The sequence below is a fragment of the Caloenas nicobarica genome, chromosome 17 (assembly GCF_036013445.1).
Source record: "Caloenas nicobarica isolate bCalNic1 chromosome 17, bCalNic1.hap1, whole genome shotgun sequence".
Taxonomy (NCBI): Eukaryota; Metazoa; Chordata; class Aves; order Columbiformes; family Columbidae; genus Caloenas; species Caloenas nicobarica.
The window spans coordinates 10284619-10307932 of NC_088261.1; the positions used below are offsets into that span (position 1 = coordinate 10284619).

Sequence of the window (23314 nt, forward strand, 5' to 3'; positions counted from 1 at the left end):
CCATTTTCCATGTGAGAAGTGATACAGAGGAGTCCAACCCCACCGCACACTATGAGAATCTGGAAACCTAAAGCCCTTTAACTCCTGTAAGTGCCTCTGCCTGAAGGAACAGGGAATGAGGGATCTGCTTCCCAAGTCAAACCCTTCACAGAGCAGAAAAGTTGTCTCTTTTCTGTACACAGCCAAGGTACAGCACAACAGCAATGGGGTAACAGCAAGATTTATTTTTCTTGTTCCTGCAGCAGCCAGCACTCTCAAACCCACTCAGCCAGAAGAGTCCTTTTTCCTACAAAACTCAACGTGGCCACAGCAATCATTTCAAATCCACAATAAATGGCTTGCGAGGAGGCTTAAAGTGCCATAGCGGCTCCAGACCTTGCACTGTAGAGCAAGAGAGAGTATTTCTTATTTAAAACCTGTCAGCAAACACTCCAAAAGAGACACAAGTGATTACAGGCAGATACGTTGAGAGGAGATCCAGGACTTGCCAAGGTAACACTCCCTCAGCTGCCTTTGGAAAAGCCTGGGATGCTGGCAAAGCACCTCAGCTTCCACAAGTTGAAGTGAAAGCAGATTAACAGGGAACTAAATGCTTCACTTGGCCACGAGACAAAGTAAAGACTGATGAGAACCCAAACAGGCTCCCTGAAGCATCTGCCACAAGATGCACCTGCCCCTATTCGAGGGGAAGACTCCCTCATCATACAGCCATGGTCCATCACTAATTCTTCACTCCTTTTTGGATGGTGTATTCTACTTGTTATCTGCCATGGGATCTCATCCCTCTTCCTCCTCCACTCCACAAAGTAGTATCAAACTCCCATGTCACGCCTCTGGGCTGTAGAAGGAAGGAGAACAGTCAAATAGTACCCCAAAGAGCACTAAGCCAGAAATAAGGCCACACAGATTTTGGCTCTACCTCAGTATTCTCGTATTCTGACGTTCCATGTTCAGGATCTGAGCTCTCTTTGCTCTGCTTCCCCGGAGATTTGCACTTCCCTTTCTTGCATTTCCCGCTGCAAGGTTTCTTTTCACCTCTGCAGAGCGCCTGGAGCCGGCTGAGGAACTTGGCTTTCCAGGCTTCAAAGTCGGCCTCGATGCTGCCGTGCTTGCTCTGGGCCACGTTGCAGTCACCCTCGACACGAGTCATGATGCGGCTGGCGCTGAGCATCCACAGCCATCTGTCAACGTTTCTTCCAACCTAGGATATGATAAAAGGTAAAGGGAAATTGATGAAGCCCAAGTTAAGCAAAGCAGGCAACTAAAACAGTGAGAAGCGAGCCTGGCAAGCTGCACAGGGCTGCAAGGCAGGGATTTCTAGAGTCCTCAGCTGCCGATTGAGAGCACGGCCACAAAACAGTCTGAGCACCACACACAGCCCCACTTCTGCTGTCACACTGATGTGGTGAGAGACAAGCTCTGGGAACAAGCTGCTTTGTGCACGTGGACACTCTGACCAACAAACACCATACAATATTTCGCATGGCCCCAGCTATGCAAACATAACGAGCTGGTGACAAGACACATACCATTTTTCTGAGAGATGAAACTAATTAGGCCAAGATCACAGAATGTCAGGGATTGGAAGGGACCTCAAAAGATCATCCAGTCCAATCCCCCCGCCGGAGCAGGAACACCCAGATGAGGTTACACAGGAAGGTGTCCAGGCGGGTTGGAATGTCTGCAGAGAAGGAGACTCCACAACCTCCCTGGGCAGCCTGGGCCAGGCTCTGGCACCCTCACCAGGAACAAGTTTCTTCTCATATTTAAATGGAACCTCCCGTGTTCCAGTTTGCACCCATTGCCCCTTGTCCTATCACTGGTTGTCACTCAGAAGACCCTGGTTCCATCCTCCTGACACTCACCCTTTCCATATTGATCCCCATGAATGAGGTCACCCCTCAGTCTCCTCTTCTCCAGCTCAAGAGCCCCAGCTCCTCAGCCTTTCCTCACACGGGAGATGCTCCACTCCCTTCAGCATCTTTGTGGCTGCGCTGGACTCTCTCCAGCAGTTCCCTGTCCTTCTGGAACTGAGGGGCCCAGAACTGGACACAGTATTCCAGATGTGGTCTCACCAGGGCAGAGTAGAGGGGCAGGAGAACCTCTCTGACCTACTGAGCACTCCCCTTCTAATCCCCCCCAGGTCCCATTGGCCTTCCTGGCCACAAGGGCCCAGTGCTGGCTCATGGTCACCCTGCTGTCCCCAGGACCACCAGGTCTTGCCTTATTTTACATCAGGAAATAAAGCTAAGGCCTACAGAACACAGCAAAGCACAAAATATGTCAAGAAAAGTGCTCTAAACTAAAAGGCAGCAAGTGAGAAGACTTACAGTACTGTGCCCTCATACACTGATAAAACATTTTCAAAGCTGGAAAATTAACTCAGCAAGGATTTACCAAATGTATTAACCACACCTCCCAGATTAACGCTGTGCTTAGGGGACTCCTTTCCCATTTCAAAGGGCAGCACACTTGCTTCAAAACTGCACTGCCTGTGCCCTAAACCCAGTCCACACGAAGGCTGCAATTCTCACCCAAACTACCAGTTATCATTCTGTTTTGGAGCATTTTGGGAAGCTCAGCCTTTCAGAGGAGCAGAAATTTAAGAAAAGTGCAAAGCAGATACTTACAGTGTTGTAATGATCGACATAAACCGAGTTTCCCAAGCCAAACACAGCATATCTCAGGCCTTTCAGATACGTTTTCCCAAAGCGAAAGTCATGCGCTGCCTCTTCTAACCACTTGCAGAACCATGCTGCGCTCTCGGTTGGCTGCCCATCTGTGTACGTAGCTACCAGGAACACACAAACGTTCCTGCTGGTTGCCTAATAATATAAAGAGAACGGAATAGAAGAGATCAGTACATTTGTCAGAATGCTTCCCATCAGTAAGAGAGCTGGAACACATGGGGAGTTGGAATAAGTTAAAAGATGAGGTTTTTTCTAAGTGGGTTTTTGGTGTGGGATGCTGCAGGTGATAACCCCAACGGTGGCGAACGGCCATGCCCCCTGCAGAGACGTCTTAAATTAGCCAGGAGAGATCAAACTGTCTGTCCGCTATCTAACAGAGGTGGTACAAAAGAACAGAACATTCCCCCTTCCCCACCCCAATCAACAGGTTCTTGAGCAGACTCTTGCAGCAATAAAGTCTCACACTGATACAAAAAGCAACTATCAATATTCACAGAAGAAAAATCCCTCAAGGATTACTCAATATAAATATGTCTCGCAAGGAGTTTTTAGCTTATAAGCCTGTGAAGGCTGCAAAATTGTCACCATCTGCTTGTTCTGGTCTTGAACCCTTCCCCGGGGATACAGAGACAGAATAGAGGGACCTGGTGCAACCGTTCTCACAAAACTCACACCTGAGTTACAGAACCAGCTCATACAAAGTCATTGTCAGCATCAAAATATTCTATGTGATCCTCTCCTAGAAATATTCAAAATTTAGGTGTTTTCTGCTGAGGGTTGATGGGCTACGCTTATGTAGCAGGGATGTAATTTTTAAACACACAGCTTTGGGAATTTCCAGAATAATAGGAGAGAAATACAAGGGGAAAAGACCCTTCACAACACAAGGAAAAACTTTTATTTATTAGTCATATTTATAAGGTACTTACCTCCTCTGCTAAACAATCATCTGGATCATAATCTCCCATGCTAATGACTTCCACAGGCAAACGAAGTGAAATAACAGCTTCAGCCAGACCTTGGGCAAACCTCTGAAAAACAGAAATGTAGGAATTTATCAATTACTTCAATCCAACTACAGTAAGGATCAAACAAGCCCTGATACGCCCAGTCACAAGACTTCTCCCACAACAGAAAGAACAAAGACATACCAGAACTGGACACTGGACCTATAATTCCTCATGTTAAAAAAAAAAAAATAAGTATATTGGCTGAAAGAAGAGAGTGACATGAATTTTAATGACTAATGATTTCACATTTACACACACAATTTTTTTTGAAAGCTCCTAAAACAGTACTTGTCTCTAAGAAGACCTGCTAGCAATTAAAAGTATGGCAAGAGTAAACTTTAAACTCCATAATCAATGTCTCTATTGCATGTACCATTTAAAGTGAGTAGAAAAAAAATGTTATTTTTATATAATTTTAACGTATCTTTCAAGTTGGACAATGACTTTTCATGAGCTAATGAACTTTCTGATGTTTACACAATGCAATATTTCTAAGGCAAGCAACATACTTGAATCTCAATGATGTTTCAAATTACTTCATGTATGTGGGGGCGGGGGGAGGAAAAGTAACTTATACCTTTGCTGTGCCAGTCTGAGACCCATAGAAAATCTTTACCCCGGCAACATAGAGCTCCTTTGCCTTCAGGGTGGCTGATCCATTTACTAGTTTGTCTTCTATTCCTTCAGAAGAAGCTGGATTCCCACTGGATTTTTCACCCTAAGAAACAAGCACCACATCTCATTAAATCCCTTTTCAAAGTGATATTAACCCCATTCTCCCAAAAATATTTAAAACGCAAATCCTGTGACCAGGCTTTCAGAACTAATTAAGTGAGGCTGTCAAAGCATTTTAGCTTCTCGCACCTAGAGAAAGACACAACCATTTCTCTGAACTAGGCCACGCTCCAATAAACTCAGGTCACACACAGCCAGATCCAGCTGAACACAGGAACCTCACAACTCGCGCAGCAGAACTTCACTCACCTGCACAAGGTTTTAGCATCCTGAATGGCCTAATCCCACTCCTGTCCTAAAACCAGCCCAACCTCATCATTAACATCAATGGAAAGATGAACCCGAAAACTCCAGCACAAGCGGAGCGACTGATTTGCAGTGACAGAGCAACCCAGGCTGACATGATCTCTCAGTAACAAAGGGAGAAGCGTTCAGCCAAGATCTGCTCCAGCATCATACCAACGAGGACACAGAGTCACCCACGTATTATAACCTGAGGATTATAACCCTCAGGTGGACTGAACGGTAAGGAACGTTTAATGAAGAAATGTTTTTACAAAACTGGGGACCTGGCACCTGACCCCAGCCGGGGGAAGGACCGAGAGACAGACTATGAATCCTTAATGTAAAACAAAGTCTCTTCGAACTAATCCCAGAATGCAAACTGATACCTGTATTTACAAGTTAATCTAGGGGGAAGGGCAGCCAAAGAGCCAGGAATCCATTTTTAAATCGATCGATAAGGGAAAGGGTATCGTTTGGATTAGATGAAGGAAATACATGAACTGAGGCAGGGTTGGGTGGTCTGTAAACCCTGAAGTACCAACCAGTGGGCAACAGGGGAGGGAAACTGCGGCTAGGATTTGGGGGGATATAAATGGGGGCTTTTTGTCCTATTATGTGTGCCTACCTTTAGGTAGAACACCCGGTCTTGCAAAATCTTTAATAAAACATGCTTTGCTGAGAGATCCTGCCTGTGCCTATTATATTGGCAAGGTGATCGTTTCCTACACGACCACACCTGGGCTCTGCAGTGACCCACAGGTGGGCCCACAGTGGGGCAGCACGTGTCACTGCACCAGTGGGGACTGTCACCCAGCAGCCACTCACTTCCATACACAGATTTTGGGGCCTTCTCAGACAAAAGCACTTTCATCTTCACTTACCTTCTTTTTGGTTTTGGTGGTGAAGAACTGAACGATGATCCAAACGCTGATCCCAACAGCAACAACAGAATAGACGTAAAATCTGTGCAGCCATAAGGACACCAGGGAAGTATAGAAGAAGTTCCACGTATCCATTGAGACATCTAAATCTGGAATAAATAACAGATTTAATGAAAGCAGATTCCTACAGTACCAATTCAGTGTAAGCACACAAGAAAATAATCATACAGGACCCACAGGCTCACACCATTAGCTGTTCTCAGGCTTTGCAGAAAACAGCTTTTGGCTAAAGACAAAAAAAACCACAATTGAATCAAGGAGCCTTCACCTCCTCAGAGGTGCATAAACTGAGTTTCATCTCCGTATCCAAGTTAATGCCTTACATCGTCATATGGAAACTCTGGGTTTTTCTTAGACAGGTTCTGTTCTAAGGAAAGGCAGAAAATACTTTTGTGCTGTGCAAGTGCCTGAAAGTAAAAAGTCCTTGTAAAACATTCGCTGTATCATACTGGCCTTAGTTTTGCGCAGACCTGACACAGGTAGATCGCTGGAGCTAAAAAGCTCCATGTCAGGGGAGAAATCACTTCCACAGAGGCTGCTGCTGAACACAACCCTTGCTTGTGTGCATGAGACACCACACTGGTTACAACAACAGCTTTGACCCAGAGTTTCAAGGCCAGGCTGAAACCTGGAAACCTTCAAAGTACTTTTTCAGAATTCTATCATGTGGGTGACAGTTGATTTGGAACAACCAAGATTGTTCTGAACCAGCTTAAAAAATCAGGGTTCATAATGCTGTAGCCAAGAGTGCACCTGTGCAGTCTCTGTCATTACCTATCTCATAAAAAAAAGCATTTAAGAGTTTAAATAAGGCTTGTTTGCAACACTGATTGACTGAGAAATGCAGATGACACCTTCCTGCTGTTATCCACAGTCCTCCTGGATCTTGTTTTTGCAGACACAAGACAAGAGCTCAGAAACTGAGCGTTTCCAAGAGGCTGGAAACTTTGCTAACTTATTTTCCCCCCTGGGTTGTTACTAACGGTACAAAAGCTTCTTTCCCCCTCATCCCTCCACAATTAATACTGAACTCTCAAAAAGAAAAGAGCTGAGGTGCTCCCAGCCCCATTCAGCAGCTCGTCCTGTGCCTCCAGCACGACTGGTTTACATGGGCAGCCCACAGGAGTGGGTTTTACCCCTTGAGGGGGCTCCAGAAACCTGCAGGAGCCCAAGTACCCCACAATGTGTGCCCACCCCAGCACCCACCACCCTGTGCCCCGCCAGCCCATCCCTGGTCTGTGTTCACCCACCCCTCTAACCCCCCCATACAAGCCCCTCACACTGACCCCTATATCCCACCCCCCCACTAACCACCTCAGAGCCACCATCCCCGCACACACCCCACTCCCCCTCACAGTTATTACCCCTTCACATACCCTCAGGTATTACCCTCCCCAACACACTTTCCCACCCCGCCCAGGGTTATTACTCTTCCTCCCTCACACACACACTCCCAGTTATTACCCCCCCCCACAGACACTCCCCCCCTCAACATCATTACACCCACACACACGCGCCCACCCCCAGTTATTACCCCCCCCCCAGTTAACACCCACCCCCCACAGTTATTACTCCCCCACACGCACAGAGTTATCACCCCCTCCATGGTTATTACCCACACCCCACCCCTCACACCCCCCCCAGTTATTACCCCCCACGCACTTCCCCCCTCACCACACAGTTATTACCCCCTCCAGGGTTATTACTCTTTCTCCCCACACACACCCCCCCTCCAGTTATTACCCTCACACACAGTTATTACCCCCCCCACACACCCCCCAGGGTTATCACTCCTCCCCCACGCACAGTCATCACCAACACCATTATCGTCCCTCTCACAGTTATCACCCCTCACAGCCCCCCAGTTATTACCCCCACATACACTCGCCCCCTCAGGGTTATTGCTCCCCCCGTTATTACTCCCCCACACACCCCACGGTTATCACCCACCCCTCACACCTCCCCCAGTCATTACCCCCCACCCCCTTGTTATTAACCCCCACACACACTCTCCTCTCATGGCCATTACTCCTCCCCTCACACACACCCCCTAGTTATTACCACTACTCCTCACAGTTATCTACCCCAACCCCAAACCCTATGGTTACCACCCACACTCCTCACAATTTCCCCCCCTCACACTCCTCACAATTTTCCCCCCCCCCACCCCTCACAATTTCCCCCCCTCACACTCCTCACAATTTCCCCCCCACACTCCTCACAATTTCCCCCCCACACTCCTCACAATTTCCCCTTCACAGTCCTCACAATTTCCCCCCCACACACACTCCTCACAATTTCCCCCCCTCACACTCCTCACAATTTCCCCCCCTCACACTCCTCACAATTTCCCCCCCTCACACTCCTCACAATTTCCCCCCCTCACACTCCTCACAATTTCCCCCCCTCACACTCCTCACAATTTCCCCCCCTCACACTCCTCACAATTTCCCCCCCACACACACTCCTCACAATTTCCCCCCCCACACACACTCCTCACAATTTCCCCCCCTCACACTCCTCACAATTTCCGCCCCCCCCTCCCTCACAATTTCCACACACACACACTCCTCACAATTTCCGCCCCTCACACTCCGCAGAATTTCACCCCCTCACGGTTATTCCTCCCCCCAGTCATCACCCCCTACCCCAGGCTCCCCGGGGCCCCCTCACCCGCAGCCATGCGCCGGCCCCTCCCCTTCCGGCCGCCGTTTCCCTCCGGACGGTTCTTGCCGGCGCTCCTTGGGGCGGGGCAGGGGCAGCGGCCACCAATGGGAAGGCAGCGCGAGGCGGCCCCCCCGGCCGTGGCGCAGTGGCGGCCGCCGCCATGTCCATCTTCACCCCCACCAACCAGATCCGCCTCACCAACGTGGCCGTGGTGCGGGCCCGGCGCGCCGGGAAGCGCTTCGAGATCGCCTGTTACCGCAACAAGGTCATGGGATGGCGCAGCGGAGCGTGAGTGCCGGCCCGGGGCCTGGCCGAGGGCGGGGGGGGAAGGAGGCACGTTGTGGGGCCCAGGCCTGTGCAGCGCCCAGGCCTGTGTGGGGCCGGGCTGTGAGGGGGGGCGTGTGGGGACCTCCCTTGGACACTCTGAAGAGCAGAGAGGCCCTGCAGAGGGGTCTGGACAAACTGGAGAACTGGGCAATCACCAACCACATGAAGTTCAACAAGGGCAAGTGCCGGATCTTACACCTGAGACAACCCCGGCTGTACAGACAGACTGGGGGACGAGATGCTGGAGAGCAGCTCTGCGGAGAGGGACCTGGGGGTTCTGGTCAATGGCAAGTTGAACATGAGCCACCAGTGTCCCTGGAGCCAAGAGAGACCCGTGTCCTGGTGCATCCAGCACAGCAGGGCCAGCCGGGCAGGGAGGGGATTGTCCCGCTCTGCTCTGCGCTGGGGCGGCCTCACCTGGAGCATTCACTGTGTGCAGGGCTGGGGACACAGGAGAAAAGGAGATAAAGCTGCTGGAGAGTGTCCAGAGGAGGCTGCGAAGCTGGTGAAGGGTTTGGAGGGGAAGCCGTGTGAGGAGCGGCTGAAGTCCCTGGGTTTGTTCAGCTGGAGCAGAGGAGACCGAGAGCAGAGCTCATGGGGCTGCAGCTTCAGCAGGGGAGCAGGAGGGGCAGGGCTGAGCTCTTCTCTCTGTGACAGTGACAGAACCCAGGGAATGGCAGGAAGATGTGCCAGGGGAGGGGCAGTTGGACATGAGGAAAAGGTTCTTCACCCAGAGGTGCTGGACACTGGAACAAGCTCCCCAGGGAGGTGTCATAGCCCCAACCTGACAGTGTTCAAGAAGAGATTGGACAATGTCCTCAGACACAAGGTGTGAACTGTGGGGTTGTCCTGTGCAGGGACAGGAGTTGGACTTGATGATCCTGGTGGGTCTTTCCAACTCAGGACATTCTGTGATTCTTTTAAACTAAAGAAGGGAGATTCAGGCTGGACATTGTTGCCGCTGAGGGTGGTGAGAGCCTGGCCCAGCTTGGCCAGAGAGGTGGTGGATGCCCTGTCCCTGGAGACATCCCAGGCCAGGCTGGACGGGGCTCTGAGCAGCCTGAGCTGGTGCAGATGTCCCTGCTCATGGCAGGGGGGGCACTGGGGGAGCTGGGAAGGGCCCTTCAACCCAAACTTCTATAATTCTATGATAATCCTGGGACATCGGACCCTCGGCGCTCTCGTCACGGGACAGAAAACATACACTAGTCCATGAGACACTGGGGAAGGGGTTCTCTCTTTACCACTGACCCTCAGGTTCCCTGGGTTGGTGGGACATTGCCCCTCTCTGCCCACAAGCCCCTGCAAGGGGTTGGGGCAGTTCCACGGCCACCATCAGCCCCAGGTGGCCGCAAGTTCCCCTCTCTGGGGTAGCTGGGAAGGTCCCTTTAACCCAAACTGTTCTGTGATCCGTGTGGATCCCTTCCAACTCAGCACATTCTGTGATTCTGTGACCCAGTTGTGTGGGGCAGCCCCATGTGGGCACCTGGCTGTGGCAGGGGGGAGGCCCACGTGGGGCCTGGCTGTGGAGCCGGAGAGCTTTCATGGTATCCGGCTGTCCAGCCCAGGAAGATGGTGGGATCTGAGTGAATCCAGGTACGGGGAGCACCCTCGTACGCAGCGCGGTGCCCTGCCCTTCCCCTGGGGAGTTACATCTCAGGAGTAGAAGTTTCCAGGCTCCTTGGCAGCACAAGTTGTTCCTCCTTGCCAAAACCTTGTGTGTTCTTTCTTATATTGTTGACTTCACGAGTTTTCTAACCATGCCCTCATCTCTAGGGAGAAAGATCTCGACGAGGTCCTGCAGACGCACACGGTGTTTGTCAACGTTTCCAAAGGCCAGGTGGCAAAGAAAGAAGATCTTGTTAAAGCATTTGGGACGGATGACCAAACAGAAATCTGTAAGATGGTAGGTTTCAACCACTTCACAGTTACCAGCTTTATAAAAGCTTGGAGAAGACTTTCCCCTCCAGGGTTGGTAACTCCACCACTGCCCTGGGCAGCCTGTTCCAATGCCCCACAGCCCTTTGGGGAAGAAATTGTTCTCAAGATCCAACCTCAACCTCCCCTGACGCAACTCGAGGCCGTTTCCTCTGGTCCTGGCGCTTGTTCCTGGGGAGCAGAGCCCGACCCCCCCTGGCTCCAAGCTCCTTTCAGGCAGGTCAAAGATCAGAAGGTCTCCCCTCAGCTCCTGTTCTCCAGGCTGAACCCCCAGCTCCCTCAGCTGCTCCCATCACACTTGTGCTCCAAGTCCTGAATTTTTTGTATGTATTTAGCTGAAAAGAGTTCTGAATGCTCTGTAGAACATACAGCTTTTATGCACTGATGTCTACAGACACAGAAAAAAGAAGACTTACCAGTGCTGAAGAGTTTCTCACCTAAGGTATATTTTTAAGGATGCAGGGGATGGAAAGGGACAGTTGCTCACTTTGGGAAGTCCGATTAAATGTTAAGAACAGATCTAATTTCTTAGTCCTTGGTAGGATATGAACTGTGGGCTTGTTGTGAATTCAAGTATATCTGTGCTTCTCTTTTTGGAGTTTTCCTGTGGTGGGTTTTTTCTTTGAAATCTTTCAGTGCTGTCTGTCATAATGACGTACCTTATTAATGCTGGTTTTTTTTTTTCTGCACTTCACATCTGACCAAACCGTTCAAGCAATTGTTAAATTTAACACAGTTACTAGGCTTTTCACTCTTTAGTCAAACCTGCGACATTTATTAACTGATTTTTTTGAATTATTTACTGTCCAGATTTTATCAAAAGGGGAGCTGCAGGTATCGGACAAAGAACGGCACACGCAGCTGGAGCAGATGTTTAGAGACATCGCGACTATTGTCGCTGACAAATGCGTGAATCCCGAAACAAAGAGGCCGTACACAGTGATCCTCATAGAAAGAGCCATGAAGGACATTCACTACTCCGTCAAACCGAACAAGAGCACGAAGCAGCAGGTTCGTTTTTTCACAAAATCAGGTTCTGTTCAGAGGTGGTGGCTTCAAGTGTAATTTCTCTGTTTGCAGCCACAGAGGGGTCAGCAAAGCCCTGGGGGCTGAAGTCTGCAGTGATTACTCATCCAGCCGGTTGAATGCTGGATACAAACAGCTGCTGAAACTCATGCAGTTTGTTTTCTAACAATTCAGGGAAGGGAGAAAGAAAGAAACTAATTAAAGCAGCAACAGTGACATGCCTGGAACAGAAAAGTTTTGTCATTTATTTTGGTGGAGGTAATAAATCAGGCTTTGCATGTGAGCCACGTGTTGGTTTGCAGTATAAGTGCTATTTAAGATTTCAGACGGGTTTTTTAAGTGTCGGAGTGATCACAAATAACAAGAACTCTGCCTTTTCTTGTTAATCTATCAAAGCAGTGTTCGAGCAAACTCCCTGCAGCGCTGACAAAAGTGTCTGAAGCTGATGCGAAGGATTTGAGGTTTTGATCTGTATGGTGGTTTTCAAGCAGATGTGTAAATGCTCTTTGTTTTTAACATCTTTGTAGGCACTGGAAGTGATCAGACAGTTAAAGGAGACCATGCAAATCGAACGTGCTCACATGAGGCTGCGATTTATTCTTCCAGCAAAGGAGGGGAAGAAACTGAAAGAGAAGCTCAAGCCGCTGATTAAAGTGATTGAGAATGAAGATTTCCACGAACAGTTAGAAATTGTAAGCGATAAAGCATCCTTGGGATTCATAACTGATGTGACTACATCTCTATGTTTTACCAGAAGATCAAATATGTTGTTTAGCTAAGCTGCAAGTTTACCAGAGATTCTAAATTAGGGGTGTAGTTTGTAATTTTTAATTTCACACAGTCCTAGTGGTGAAAGCTTGAAAATAGCCATTATTGTACAGAGATTGCTGCTTCAGGCTGAGGAGAAGAACTGTGTCATTTCTTTTAGCAGCGATTATCCTACAACACTGATAAGCTGCTCTGCATATATGGAATATTACTCTTATTTGCTGGGTCAGGCCTGTATTTTGACAGTGATGAATAAGTTTGGGGTTTTTTTTGAAGTCTGTGGTAAAGCAAAATTTGGTAGAAATCTTTCTGAGCACAGACTATCAATCCAGCAGCCCAAAGCCATGTCCAGCACGGCTAAATGGAACTGCAGAACTTATTTGGAAAGATTCTGTGATAGAAATTGCTTATCAACCCTGCAAAGTCTGTCTTAGTGATTAAACAATAATATTTTTAAATGACAATTAATGTGGCCCTGGTAAGGGGGCTGATGAAATTCCAATCTTATAGCTTGACTCATGAAACGTGGAATATTTCAGGTGTGCCTTATTGATCCAGGCTGCTTCAGAGAGATCGATGAGCTGATCCGGAGCGAGACCAAAGGGAAAGGAACCCTGGAAGTGCTCAGTCTGAAAGACGTGGAGGAAGGAGATGAAAAGCTCGAATAATGAAAACCTTCCTGGAGCGGTTCTACGTTAACGACATCCTGCGAAATGACCGGCGTTCACCGCTCTCTTCTGTTAGGCCTTCGTGGGTTTTTTTTTCCAATCTCTTGCTGCCAAATATTTTCTGACACTAATCCTTTGGGATTTTTCCATGCAGTGTGGGGGGTTTTTTTAATCATTTTACACTTGCTTGGTTTCCAGCTGGGTTTGCCTGTAGGAACATTTTGTGTCAGAGTTGCACTAACGAGGATTGAGTTAAGACCTGATGTGAAAGTTACTCTGGGTTTGGTGAACTTGAAGGGTTGCTGTTGAGTTTTCGAATGATTTAATGCCAATCGTTTGTGCTTTACGCTGTCAGTGTCGAGTGGAAGATTGTCAAGGTGGGGTTTGGATGTGAGGAGGGGAACCTGAAGAAAAGGGAGCTGCGTTTTCACTTTTAAACGGGTACAAAGTGTGGATCGTGTCTAAACTGATCTTTTGGCAGAGTGAAGACTGACTTAGACTTCCATAATTGGCTGCTTGGTAATTAGAGAACTTTAAAGGACCATTCTAAAAGATTTCCTTCACTGGGTGTAACAGTACTTGCAGATTTAGAAAAAATGTTCTCCAGATAACTTATTCATAAAGTATATTTAGCTACATTAATTAAAAATGAACTATTATCTATTCATATATTATAGATACAGAAAGAAAGAAAATAATTATTTTTGTTAATAGTATAGGAGGTAGCTGTGGCCGTGGCGATGCTTTTTGTAGGCAGAAGGAGGAGCTTGTGTTTCTGAGCTGTTCTCATGCCCGTGACAAAATGAACCCGGAACAGGCGGCGGAACAGGCGGCGGTGGCCTCTGGCCATCAAGCTTTTGTTTGGCCGCAGTTCCCTGGTGGTAACCCTTTGTCGTGCTCCTTTTTAGTGCGATTGAGAACAATTCTGGCAGCTCTCCTTTGTCCTGTGTCTTTTTACGCTGCTTTCTAACACATGCATGGAATTTCCAGCCAGCTCCTGAGGCACAATATATAATTCTTGATTATTCTGTTAAATCTTGTTTCAGCTTATAAGTTTAACTTGTGTATTTCAAAGAAGAGGGGAAGAGAGGACAACAACTGGAGGAGGAGAAACTAAAAATATAAACCACCAGGCAAAGCATATATATCCTTGGATGACTAAAACCTAAACCAGCAGGAATTTAAGGAGCTTTAAGAATTACGTACCAGTTCCTGCGTGGTTAGTACACGGTGAGGCGGGAGCTGCCGGCGAGTAGAGCGTGTGCTGTGGTCGCTGTTTGCTCTGCCTGTTCTGTGATGATTAAACAGAGCTCTGGTTTGTGCTCCTGACATGACCTTTGCCTTTGTGCCATTAACACGGTGTGAATTTAAGCAGGGAGAGTTGATGTCAATGGGAGGAGGTTTGACGTGTCACATGCGGAGAGTCTGCGAGACTAGATCCCCTTGGAAGCTGATTTCTGCGGTGGTTGATTTACATGAGCTTGTGCAAGGCTGGGTTAAGTTTCTTTAGGAATATTTTCAAAGTATTTGCCACTATAGACTCTGAGTTTTGCTGAGGGCCACTGACGTGGAGATTCTTGAACCATTTTGTCCATTTTAAAACACTTTCTCTTGCCCCCAGAGTAATCTTCCGTGGTGTTTAAATGCTGCCGAGGAAAGTTCAGTGGCATAATTATTATATTTGCTGTGTGGCCACAGCCTCAGTTTGGAAATCTCTACGTGGACAGGTTGGCAAGATTCCTCGTGTGTACAATCCGTGTTTTTCAGATGCCCATCTCTTCATGCGTGCTTTGTGAAGCACTGAGGATGGTAACGTTGATATTTAGCTTGTCCCTGGCAGTTAGCGCTAACATACAATTCATAAATCTGCGAGTGAGACACTGAGGAAGAGCCTCCGATGATATTGTGTCAGTAATACTTGATTTCATAATCCCATCATTTGTTTTCTACATCCCAACACCCAGAGCACAAGAGGACGGCTGCAGGTCAAAGATCTTCTGTTACAGAAACTTAATCTAAGCCAATTTATGAGCTTGGTGCTAGGAAGGCAATTTCCTTATGAAGTCTTTTTTTCTGCAAATCAAATGTTAAGTATTTTCTCTGGTAGAGGGAGCTTCATTTTATTTATCAACAAATAAATGTACATGCTTGCATTTCTTGTCATATTTGTCCTTCAGCAAGAATGTATGGTAAGCATCCAAATAAATATCAGTATTGGCAGCTGGTTTGTTTTTGCCGGTTTTAATAACTTCCTGCACAACCATGTCCTGACTAATTAACTGGAATTTCTGAAGGAGGATGTCCAGGGAGTAATAGACTCCTCCTGCCATTTGGAACAAGCCGGCAGCTCCCGGGCGAGCGCTGCTGTATTGTGTGTCCGTATACACGTATTTTCCCTGAAATTGTTCTGTGTCTGTTGGGGTTTGGAGGGTTCTCCCGACTGGGCTGGTTGAAACTGCTGTAGCCACGGTGATGGGAAACAGAGCTGGGATCTGCATCGTTGTCCTGCCTCTGGCTACCGCAGAGCGCTCAGTAATTGCTCATTAGTTAATCTGTCGCATGCAGGCGTGGAGAAGGGGCTGTGAGTGGCCGTGGCCGAGCGGGAGGTGTGTGATATGTGGCAGTCGGAGCTGCCACGGTGACGGTTCCGCAGGCACCGGGCACCCGGTTCTGTGCACGGTGCCAGCCCAGCAACAGCTCTGGCAGGCGGTGGAGCGGCCATGGCTGCAGCAGGGCCGGAGAGCCGGGGCACGGCTGCCACCGTGCGGGGCCAGAAGACAGAGCTGAGCCAGCGCGCCCAGGAGCTGCGCGCCGTCATTGCCTTGCAAGGTGCTGCCCCTTGGGCTTCACGGGGATGGGCTGGGGCTCTTGGTCCCCTGGTTGTCCTGCACCAACAGCACCTTGGTGTCCCCCAGAGCAAGGGAGGAAGTTTTTCACACAGTCATGCGAGGAAAAGCTCAGTCGGAACAGGGAGCTGCTCCCCCGCCTGCGCGAGGCCGTGCAGGAGGATGCCCAGACTCTGGACATCACCCGGAAGGTACCGGGAGGTCCCATCTGCCATGTCCCCCTGCCCGGTGGTGGCCCTGCAGAGCCACGTCCTCCGCCAGCCCTCTCCGGGAGCAGACAGCAGTAGGATGTGACTGTCCCCAGGCTGACGGTGACGTTCTCTCTGCCTGCAGCACAAGCACGTCATGGCCTCCGAGGTCCTCGGGGCGCAGAACTTGAGTGCCAATCTGGCCAGGCAGACGATGGAGGTAACGGGGTCTGGTGGGCACGGGCTGGTGCAGGGGCTGGGGCTCCAGGGACACTCAGAACAGGGTGCACGGTGGAGGGACCTGGTGTCGGCACAAGGATAACCCCACAGGGCTGGTGTGGTGAGACACAGGGTGTTCACCTGCGTCCCATGGGTCCCTTTCCACCACAGGACCCATCCGTGCAGGTCCTCCTTTAGCTCCTGGAGCAGATCCCTTGCCCCAGCAGAGCTCCTGGCCCTTCCACCCTGCCTTTCCTGAGTTGTTGCGGGGTCCAGCTGCGTCCCTGGCACAGAGATGCTGCCTCTGCCCTTCACTGCCTGTCCCAAGGTTGTGACCTGGTTATCAGCCCGTGGAATTAGCGGTGGTGGCACCACAGAGCTGCCGTTGCTTGGGGGCCTCTGGCAGGGACAGAGCGGAGCCGCCGCTCTCCGCCAGCATCTGCGTCTGGGACACAGATCGATTTTATTGACACCCGACCCCGGGTCTGCCTGACTCAGTCCCCGAGCCCTGAGATGTTGATGTCACCTCTGCCTTACCCCAACCACCCCCAAGAGCAAAGCTCTCCCAGATCTCATCCTTCCAAGGGAGTGACAATGTCCTGGAGCAACGTCCCAGCATCCCCGGCTCTACCGTGGGGGGAGTTTCCCAGGCAGGACCCCCTTCTCCCGGGGTGCCCAGCGAGCGCTGCCTCCAGCTTGGTGACCTCTCGCTTGCCCATCCAGGTGGCCCGGGAGAAGCTCCGGGCCACAGTCTACAACCAGGTGAACACGTGCAACATGCTGCTGCACCAGGTGAGGCAGCGGTGCCAAGTCTGGGACAAGCTGCAGCAGCAGCTGCAGCGGCTGCAGGAGATGGAGCTGGATGAGAAGCAGCAGCAGGTGCAGGTACCCAGGACCTCTCTTCCTGGGGTGGCAGCACCCATAGGGGGCTTTAACTCAACCCCTGCACCCTGTGGGTGAGTGCTGGGTTCAGCATGTGGTGTCACCCCATGTGTCCCCTCCCATCTCTGCCCCAGGTGATTCGCCAGCTGGAGAACAACATTGACAAGATGCTCACGAAAGTCCGTGCTGGAGAGAATGTGACCACCCTGTACCTGGGGGTGCGGGATGTCCTGAGGAAAGTGAGCTCCTCCTCGCCGGGCCATTGGCCCACCCGCTCTACCTGCAAAGGCAGTGAGGTGCCCCAGGGACTGTGCTGGTGGGACATCCTCCTGGCTCAGAGAGGTCCTTCTGTAGGTGCAGGTGGTGAGAGCCTGACCCAGGTTGGCCAGAGAGGTGGTGGATGCCCCATCTCTGGAGACATCCCAGGCCAGGCTGGACAGGGCCCTGAGCAACCTGAGCTGGTGCAGATGTCCCTGCTCATGGCAGGGGTAGGACTAGATAAACTTGGAAGGTCCCTTCAACCCAAACTGTTCTATGATTCTGTGATTCCATCCATTGTCACAGCGTGGGGACCCCCGTGGCTCAGTGGGGTGACATGCTGTGGTTTCCTGTGTCCTAGGAGCTGAGCCACCTGCCTTCACACCTGGACCTCCTGGGCAGGATGTCCGAGCTGTACCACATGGAGCTGAAGGACATGGAGGTCATGGCCTCGGATGCCCGCAAAGCTGCTGACATAGCCCAGGTGAGATCATCCGAGCACCTTGCGGCCCACTCCCACCCTCTGGAGCCCACAGACAGCATCATGCACCCAGGTTGGTGGATCTTCCTGCAATGAAGAGCAAAAGAGACTGAGCTGGGCTGGCCCACAGCACCCAGATCCTCCATAGCTCCTCTCACATCTCACTCTTGGGCCAGGGTGCCCTGGGGCTGGGGACAACACGCCCAAAGCACCAGCCATGATGAAGGCAGCACGCTCCACCCTCCAGCTCTCCCTGCCCTCCATCCTGCCCGCTTTCCTACCCAGCCCATTTACACAGGAGGGTCATTTATGACACTGGCCATCCCAGAAGCTCAGCTGGCTCACATAGGTCCATCCTCACAAGAAAGGCCTTGAGGTGCTGGAGCGAGTTGAGAGAAGGGAACGGAGCTGGGGAAGGGGCTGGAGCACAAGTGTGATGGGAGCGGCTGAGGGAGCTGGGGGTTCAGCTGGAGAACAGGAGCTGAGGGGAGACCTTCTGACCTCTGAACTGCCTGAAAGGAGCTTGGAGCCAGGGGGGTCGGGCTCTGCTCCCCAGGAACAAGCGCCAGGACCAGAGGAAACGGCCTCAAGTTGCGCCAGGGGAGGTTGAGGTTGGATCTGGGGAACAATTTCTTCCCCAAAGGGCTGTGGGGCATTGGAACAGGCTGCCCAGGGCAGTGCTGGAGTCACCATCCCTGGAGGGGTTGGACAGACGGAGATGAGGTTCTCAGGGACATGGGGCAGTGCCAGGGTCGGGTTAACGGTTGGACTCAATGATCTTGAAGGCCTTTTCCAACCAAAATGATTCTATGGTCCCAGCTTCTGCAGCCACTTCTCCCTTCTCTGATACACTCCAGGAGGACATGGCCAAGAGGGAAACCCAGTTCCTTGCAGACAGACAGCTCAGGTACCGCTCCCTGGCCAGCCAGAAGGTTCACATCGACAGGCTCTGGTTGAGGGTACTGAGCGAAAAGAATCTGCGAGCGGTGAGCTGGGGGGAAAGCACCAGCACCGAGCCCCCGTGGGTGGGGGTGGCAGGGCCAGCTCCCCAGGGTGCCAGCAGCTCGGGGGGTGACCATGAACGTCCTTACAGCAAGCCAAGTACGAGTTCACCATGGACCTCTCGACCCAGCAGGACCCACTGGTGGGTGAGTGCTTGGCGGGGAGCAGGGGGGTGGGACACGGGGGCAGCTCCGGACACCCCCCTCTGCCACTTTTCTCCCACCTCAGCCACTGAACTGGAGGCTGCCAAGTCCCAGAGGGACCACGCAGCCTGGATAACCGAGAAGATGGAGGCGGCCAAGGCTGCGGTGCAGTGCTCCCGCCTCTGGGTAACGTAACAACCCATCTCCCCAAAAACCTGAGGCTGCTCGTAGCCACGGGGAGCCGAGACCTCTCTGCTCACCTTGTTTTCTTGCGGGGTTCTCAGCTCTCCTGTGGGCCTGGAGCCCCCCAAAGCGCCTCTTGTGTGGGCAGGGATGGAGCTATGTTTCTCCATGCCTTGAGCCTGCAGTGGTCCAAGGTGCAGAAACCACTCTGAGGCCATGGCCCAGATGCTGCACCCTGCATGAGCACTGTGGGCTGAGTTCTCATGCTGTCCCCTGGTTAGGACATCCCCAGCAAGCTCCTGGCACAGCAGAAGTCCTTGGTGGACCTGGAGAACTACATCAGGGAGAGCAAGGAGAAGAAGCAGGTGCTGAAGAAGATACTGAGGGATCTGGAGCTGCAGCAGGCTGAGCTGAAGTTTCACCAGCCCCCCAACAAAACCAGGTGCTGCTGGCCTTGGGACAGCCGTGTCATAGAATCACGGAATCATTTTGGTTGGAAAAGACCCTCAAGATCATTGAGTCCAACCATAACCTACCCCTGGCACTGCCCCATGTCCCTGAGAACCTCATCTCCATCTGTCCAGCCCCTCCAGGGATGGTGACTCCACCACTGCCCTGGGCAGCCTGTTCCAATGCCCAACAACATGTCATTTGGGCCACCGCCCTTGGAGGGGAACGTGTGCATCATGGATGTCCCAACAGGGCCCCCCTTCCTCCCTCCCACTGCAGCCACTCACCCCTCCTGCTCCGGGAGTTTTTCTGAGCCGGGTGTCCCTGAGCTCTGGTCCTGGCCGAGCACCTAAATCTCCCTCTGTGACAACAGGAGGCCTCTTTCTCCTTGCCTGGTGTGGGAAGTGGTACCAGCAGCATGGAGCTGGGTGGGCAGGCAGCATCTCTGTTCTGTAGTTGGAGGGTAGGAGGTGCAACGTGAGCAGCTTTTGCAACAGATTTGTGGTGTCTCTGCACCCCTGTGCAGTTGTATGGATGTGAATGTGGTTGGCTGCAGGATGCTGGAGGAGGAGCTGAGGGTGAACCTGCAGTCAGAAGAGGCCCGGCTGGAGCAGACGCGAGCCCAGATGCTGAGGAACCAGATGTTCCTCCTCGAGTTTGAAAACAGCATCGACAACCTCATCTTCCGTCTGCACGGCATCACCATGCCCAACCAGGTACCCACACAGCGCTGGGTGGTGCAGTGACACGGCACGGTGACACTTGGTGCAGCCACTGTCACCCCAAGTGGCTCATTTTCCCCACCAAGGTTGTTCTGTCTGTCTCCAGGATGATTCTCTCATGTCCCGGGGGGTGGAGGAGAAGCTCCAGCACTGCGAGCAGAAGCTGCAGTACCTGGCACAGCGGGTGGCCGACCTGCCCCCTGACAGTCACATCTCTGACGAGAGCAATGAGGTATGTGGGATCTCCATCCCTGCTGGGGTCTTTGGGGACCCGCACCAGGCTCCTCCTGATGGCCCGTCCCAAGTTAGGAGGATGGAGGAGGCCCCATGGAGCAGCTCAGCCCCAGGTGGCACTGGCCACTGCAGGGTGTTCTCCCAGGGGGACATCGAGGTGGGGCATCCCTTGGGTTGTAACACCCACCTCCCCTTCAGCAATTAACCCAGGGTGTCTTTCACAGACTTTTGTGAAGGTCAGGAATTTTCTGGAGAAAACAACTGCAAATGATGTGCAGAACCTGAAGATTTCCTTGAAGGACAGAGGCAGCAGTGTCCACGGTAGGAGAGCATAGCGGGGACACGTCCCATGGCAACTGTCCCTGCTCCTGCCTGTTGGGATTTCTGACCATCCTCGCCTATCTCCCACTGTCCCAGCAGACCCCAGCCCATGAGTTTTTTCCAGACCTTGGGGCTGTCTCCAAGGCTTTGAGCATGGGCGGTGCTTTTAGGTGCGGATGTGGGAGCACGAAGGCAGCCGGTGGGGTGGTGAGCATTGAACCACAGAAGGAACAAGGAGAGATGCTGTGGGGCAAGGAGGGAGACCCTTGTCTTCAAAATCACCTGGCTGTGAAGAATAACCAGTGCTTGGGTCTATCTGTGGCTTCTTCCTGTTGGATGCTCTTGGAGGAGCCACTGAGTTTTTGGAGCTTACCACCTCTTTTTAATGAGGCTGGAGCTGTGTCCACCACCGCGTGGCTCCAGACCTTTCTGGGAAGCCCCAGCAGCTGGAGATGAGCCACAGCAGTGGCATTGCCAGGCCCTGCAGGTCACCCCCAGATGCTGGGCTGGAAGAGCCAGGGCTTGGCATGAAAGCTCACTGTGATGCCACCAGCCCTCCAAAACGTGCTGGCTCTCCCTGGTGACACAGGCACAGCGGAGGTGGCCCCGCAGACCCTCCCCAGCCCATTTCTTTCTGTTCCCTCCTCCAGACCCCTTTGATTTTGTTGACAAACATGACAGCCAGGTCCTCACCCGGGAAGACATCAAGAAGCAGGGGCTGCAGCTGATCGAAAGCAAGAAGAAAGCCAGCAAGAAGAAGTAGCAGTCGCTCCACAAGAGCTTTGGATGCCCCAGATCACCCCTTGTGTTTTGGATGGCCCAGACCATCCATTTGGCTTTGGATGCCCCCACCACCCTTTCTCCAGCAGGTTTAATAGAGCAGATCTTTTTCACTCCTCCCAAACCTGTGGTAAAGCTGGAATGGGGGGGTCCTAGCTTGCTTCTGTCACCCAGGACGCATGGGGGTCAAACCCTGAGGAGCACTCACCTGGGTTTGGAGGCAGCCCCGTCACCCTGGCCCTCACCCAGCTATTCTCCTCGCAGAGGTGGGGATGGGCTGGGGTCGGGACAGCATCCCTGGCCAGAGCAAAGCTGGAGGCAGGCTGGCTTTCCCCACCTTGATCCTGTGGAGCCAGCAACTTCCTGGGACCTCTGCCCCCCAGGGAGCTCTGGGTGCACCAATGGGCTGGTGTGTGTCCACAAACATCTGCCAAAGTCTCAGGGTAACGGAGAAACCCACCTCTCAGCAGTGACATCACCGAATCCAAGATCCAAAGTCTGTTGGTCAACAATCGGGAATGTCCCAGTTCCAGGTATTCTGACAGCCTGAAGGTCATAGAGAAGAAAACAATAGAATCACAGAATCAGACTCACAGAACAGTTTGGGTTGGAAGGGACCTTCAAAGCTCATCCAGTCCAACCTCTGCCATAAGCAGGGACATCTTCACCCAGATCAGGTTGTGGCTGGTAGAAATGATGACCTTTCAGAGCGTGGTGGTGGTACTTTGTGCCCTGCCCTGATGTACAGAGGAGACAGAAGGGACACTGGGAAGCTTTGGGGAAAACCCTCCGTATGCTGAGGTGTTGTGTCTCCTTCCTCTTCAGCCTCTAAAAGGTATTTGGTAAAGAGCAGAGCTGGAACTAGGGTTTCCCATCATTTGGGATAAACACTAAAAACTCATGAATCATTTTGGTTGGAAAAGACCCTCAAGATCATGGAGTCCAACCATAACCCACCCCTGGCACTGCCCCATGTCCCTGAGAACCTCATCCCCGTCTGTCCAACCCCTCCAGGGATGGTGACTCCACCACTGCCCTGGGCAGCCTGTTCCAATGCCCGACAGCCCTTTGGGGAAGAAATTGTTCCCTATAGCCCACCGAAACCTCCCCTGGTGGCAATTGTTTCAGGCTCTTGGTCTGCTCTTTGCACTCTGGCTGTGGGGAACAGAGAAGCCACAAAACGTGTTGAAGACTTCTCTCTGATAAAGCTGGACTCAATTTTTCCATCTCAATTTACGGAGAATCTGGTCTGTGGCCTGTTTGCCAGATGCAAGGTAACACTGAGATGCTTTAGCTGCCTTGAAAGGAAGGGAAGAGCAACGACACGCAACAACATAGGAATTTCAGGTCTACTGATACTGTTAAGTTGTGAGCAGAGGATACAAAGGCCAATTGCTTTATCATGAGCATTCACCGAATGTGTTCAGACACAGCATCCCAACTCCTCACCATGTCTGCGCGGCGAGGAGAAGGCGTCACCCCACCAGCGTGCTCCAGCCCAGGAGACAACGCTGGGTGCAATTGGACTGACTGCCGCTGTCTTACCCTGA

At 51.6% G+C, this 23314-nt stretch overlaps 3 protein-coding genes across 6 annotated transcripts in view; 2 read left to right on the plus strand and 1 right to left on the minus strand.

The window, feature by feature from the left end:
• The window catches only part of LOC135995620 (S-adenosyl-L-methionine-dependent tRNA 4-demethylwyosine synthase TYW1-like), a 115278-nt gene extending 106924 nt beyond the window's left edge, over positions 1–8354 (minus strand). For 3 of the 4 annotated variants that reach the window (XM_065647070.1, XM_065647072.1, XM_065647069.1), the window contains exons 1-6: positions 8335–8354; positions 5602–5750; positions 4278–4418; positions 3620–3721; positions 2631–2825; positions 920–1201 (exon numbers count right to left, since the gene is read on the minus strand). In XM_065647070.1, coding sequence (XP_065503142.1) covers positions 920–1201; positions 2631–2825; positions 3620–3721; positions 4278–4418; positions 5602–5750; positions 8335–8344 — 879 coding nt within the window. In that variant the 5' untranslated portion in view covers positions 8345–8354. The remainder of the gene's footprint in view (positions 1–919; positions 1202–2630; positions 2826–3619; positions 3722–4277; positions 4419–5601; positions 5751–8334) is intronic. The other variant, XM_065647071.1, reaches the window with a different exon arrangement.
• A 92-nt stretch (positions 8355–8446) lies between these two features.
• On the plus strand, positions 8447–15275 carry SBDS (SBDS ribosome maturation factor). The gene is made up of 5 exons (XM_065647320.1): positions 8447–8616; positions 10432–10561; positions 11404–11604; positions 12147–12311; positions 12927–15275. The coding sequence occupies exons 1-5, from the start codon at positions 8489–8491 to the stop codon at positions 13053–13055; spliced, it is 753 nt and encodes a 250-aa protein (XP_065503392.1). The 5' UTR covers positions 8447–8488; the 3' UTR covers positions 13056–15275.
• On the plus strand, positions 15083–21747 carry CCDC183 (coiled-coil domain containing 183). Its single transcript, XM_065647319.1, is given in 16 exon segments — positions 15083–15391; positions 15393–15551; positions 15554–15884; positions 15971–16092; positions 16235–16309; positions 17032–17193; positions 17325–17429; positions 17810–17932; positions 18787–18915; positions 19023–19077; positions 19160–19260; positions 19539–19699; positions 20264–20423; positions 20536–20661; positions 20888–20984; positions 21635–21747. Coding segments are annotated over 16 exon segments (2328 nt in total).
• The last annotated feature ends 1567 nt before the right edge of the window (positions 21748–23314 follow it).

Coding starts and splice junctions, on each gene's coding strand:
- SBDS (XM_065647320.1), top strand. CDS start 8,489: ATGTCCATCTTCACCCCCACCAACCAGATCCGCCTCACCAACGTGGCC. Junction 8,617..10,431: donor ATGGGATGGCGCAGCGGAGC/GTGAGTGCCGGC, acceptor CCTCATCTCTAG/GGAGAAAGATCTCGACGAGG. Junction 11,605..12,146: donor ACAAGAGCACGAAGCAGCAG/GTTCGTTTTTTC, acceptor ACATCTTTGTAG/GCACTGGAAGTGATCAGACA.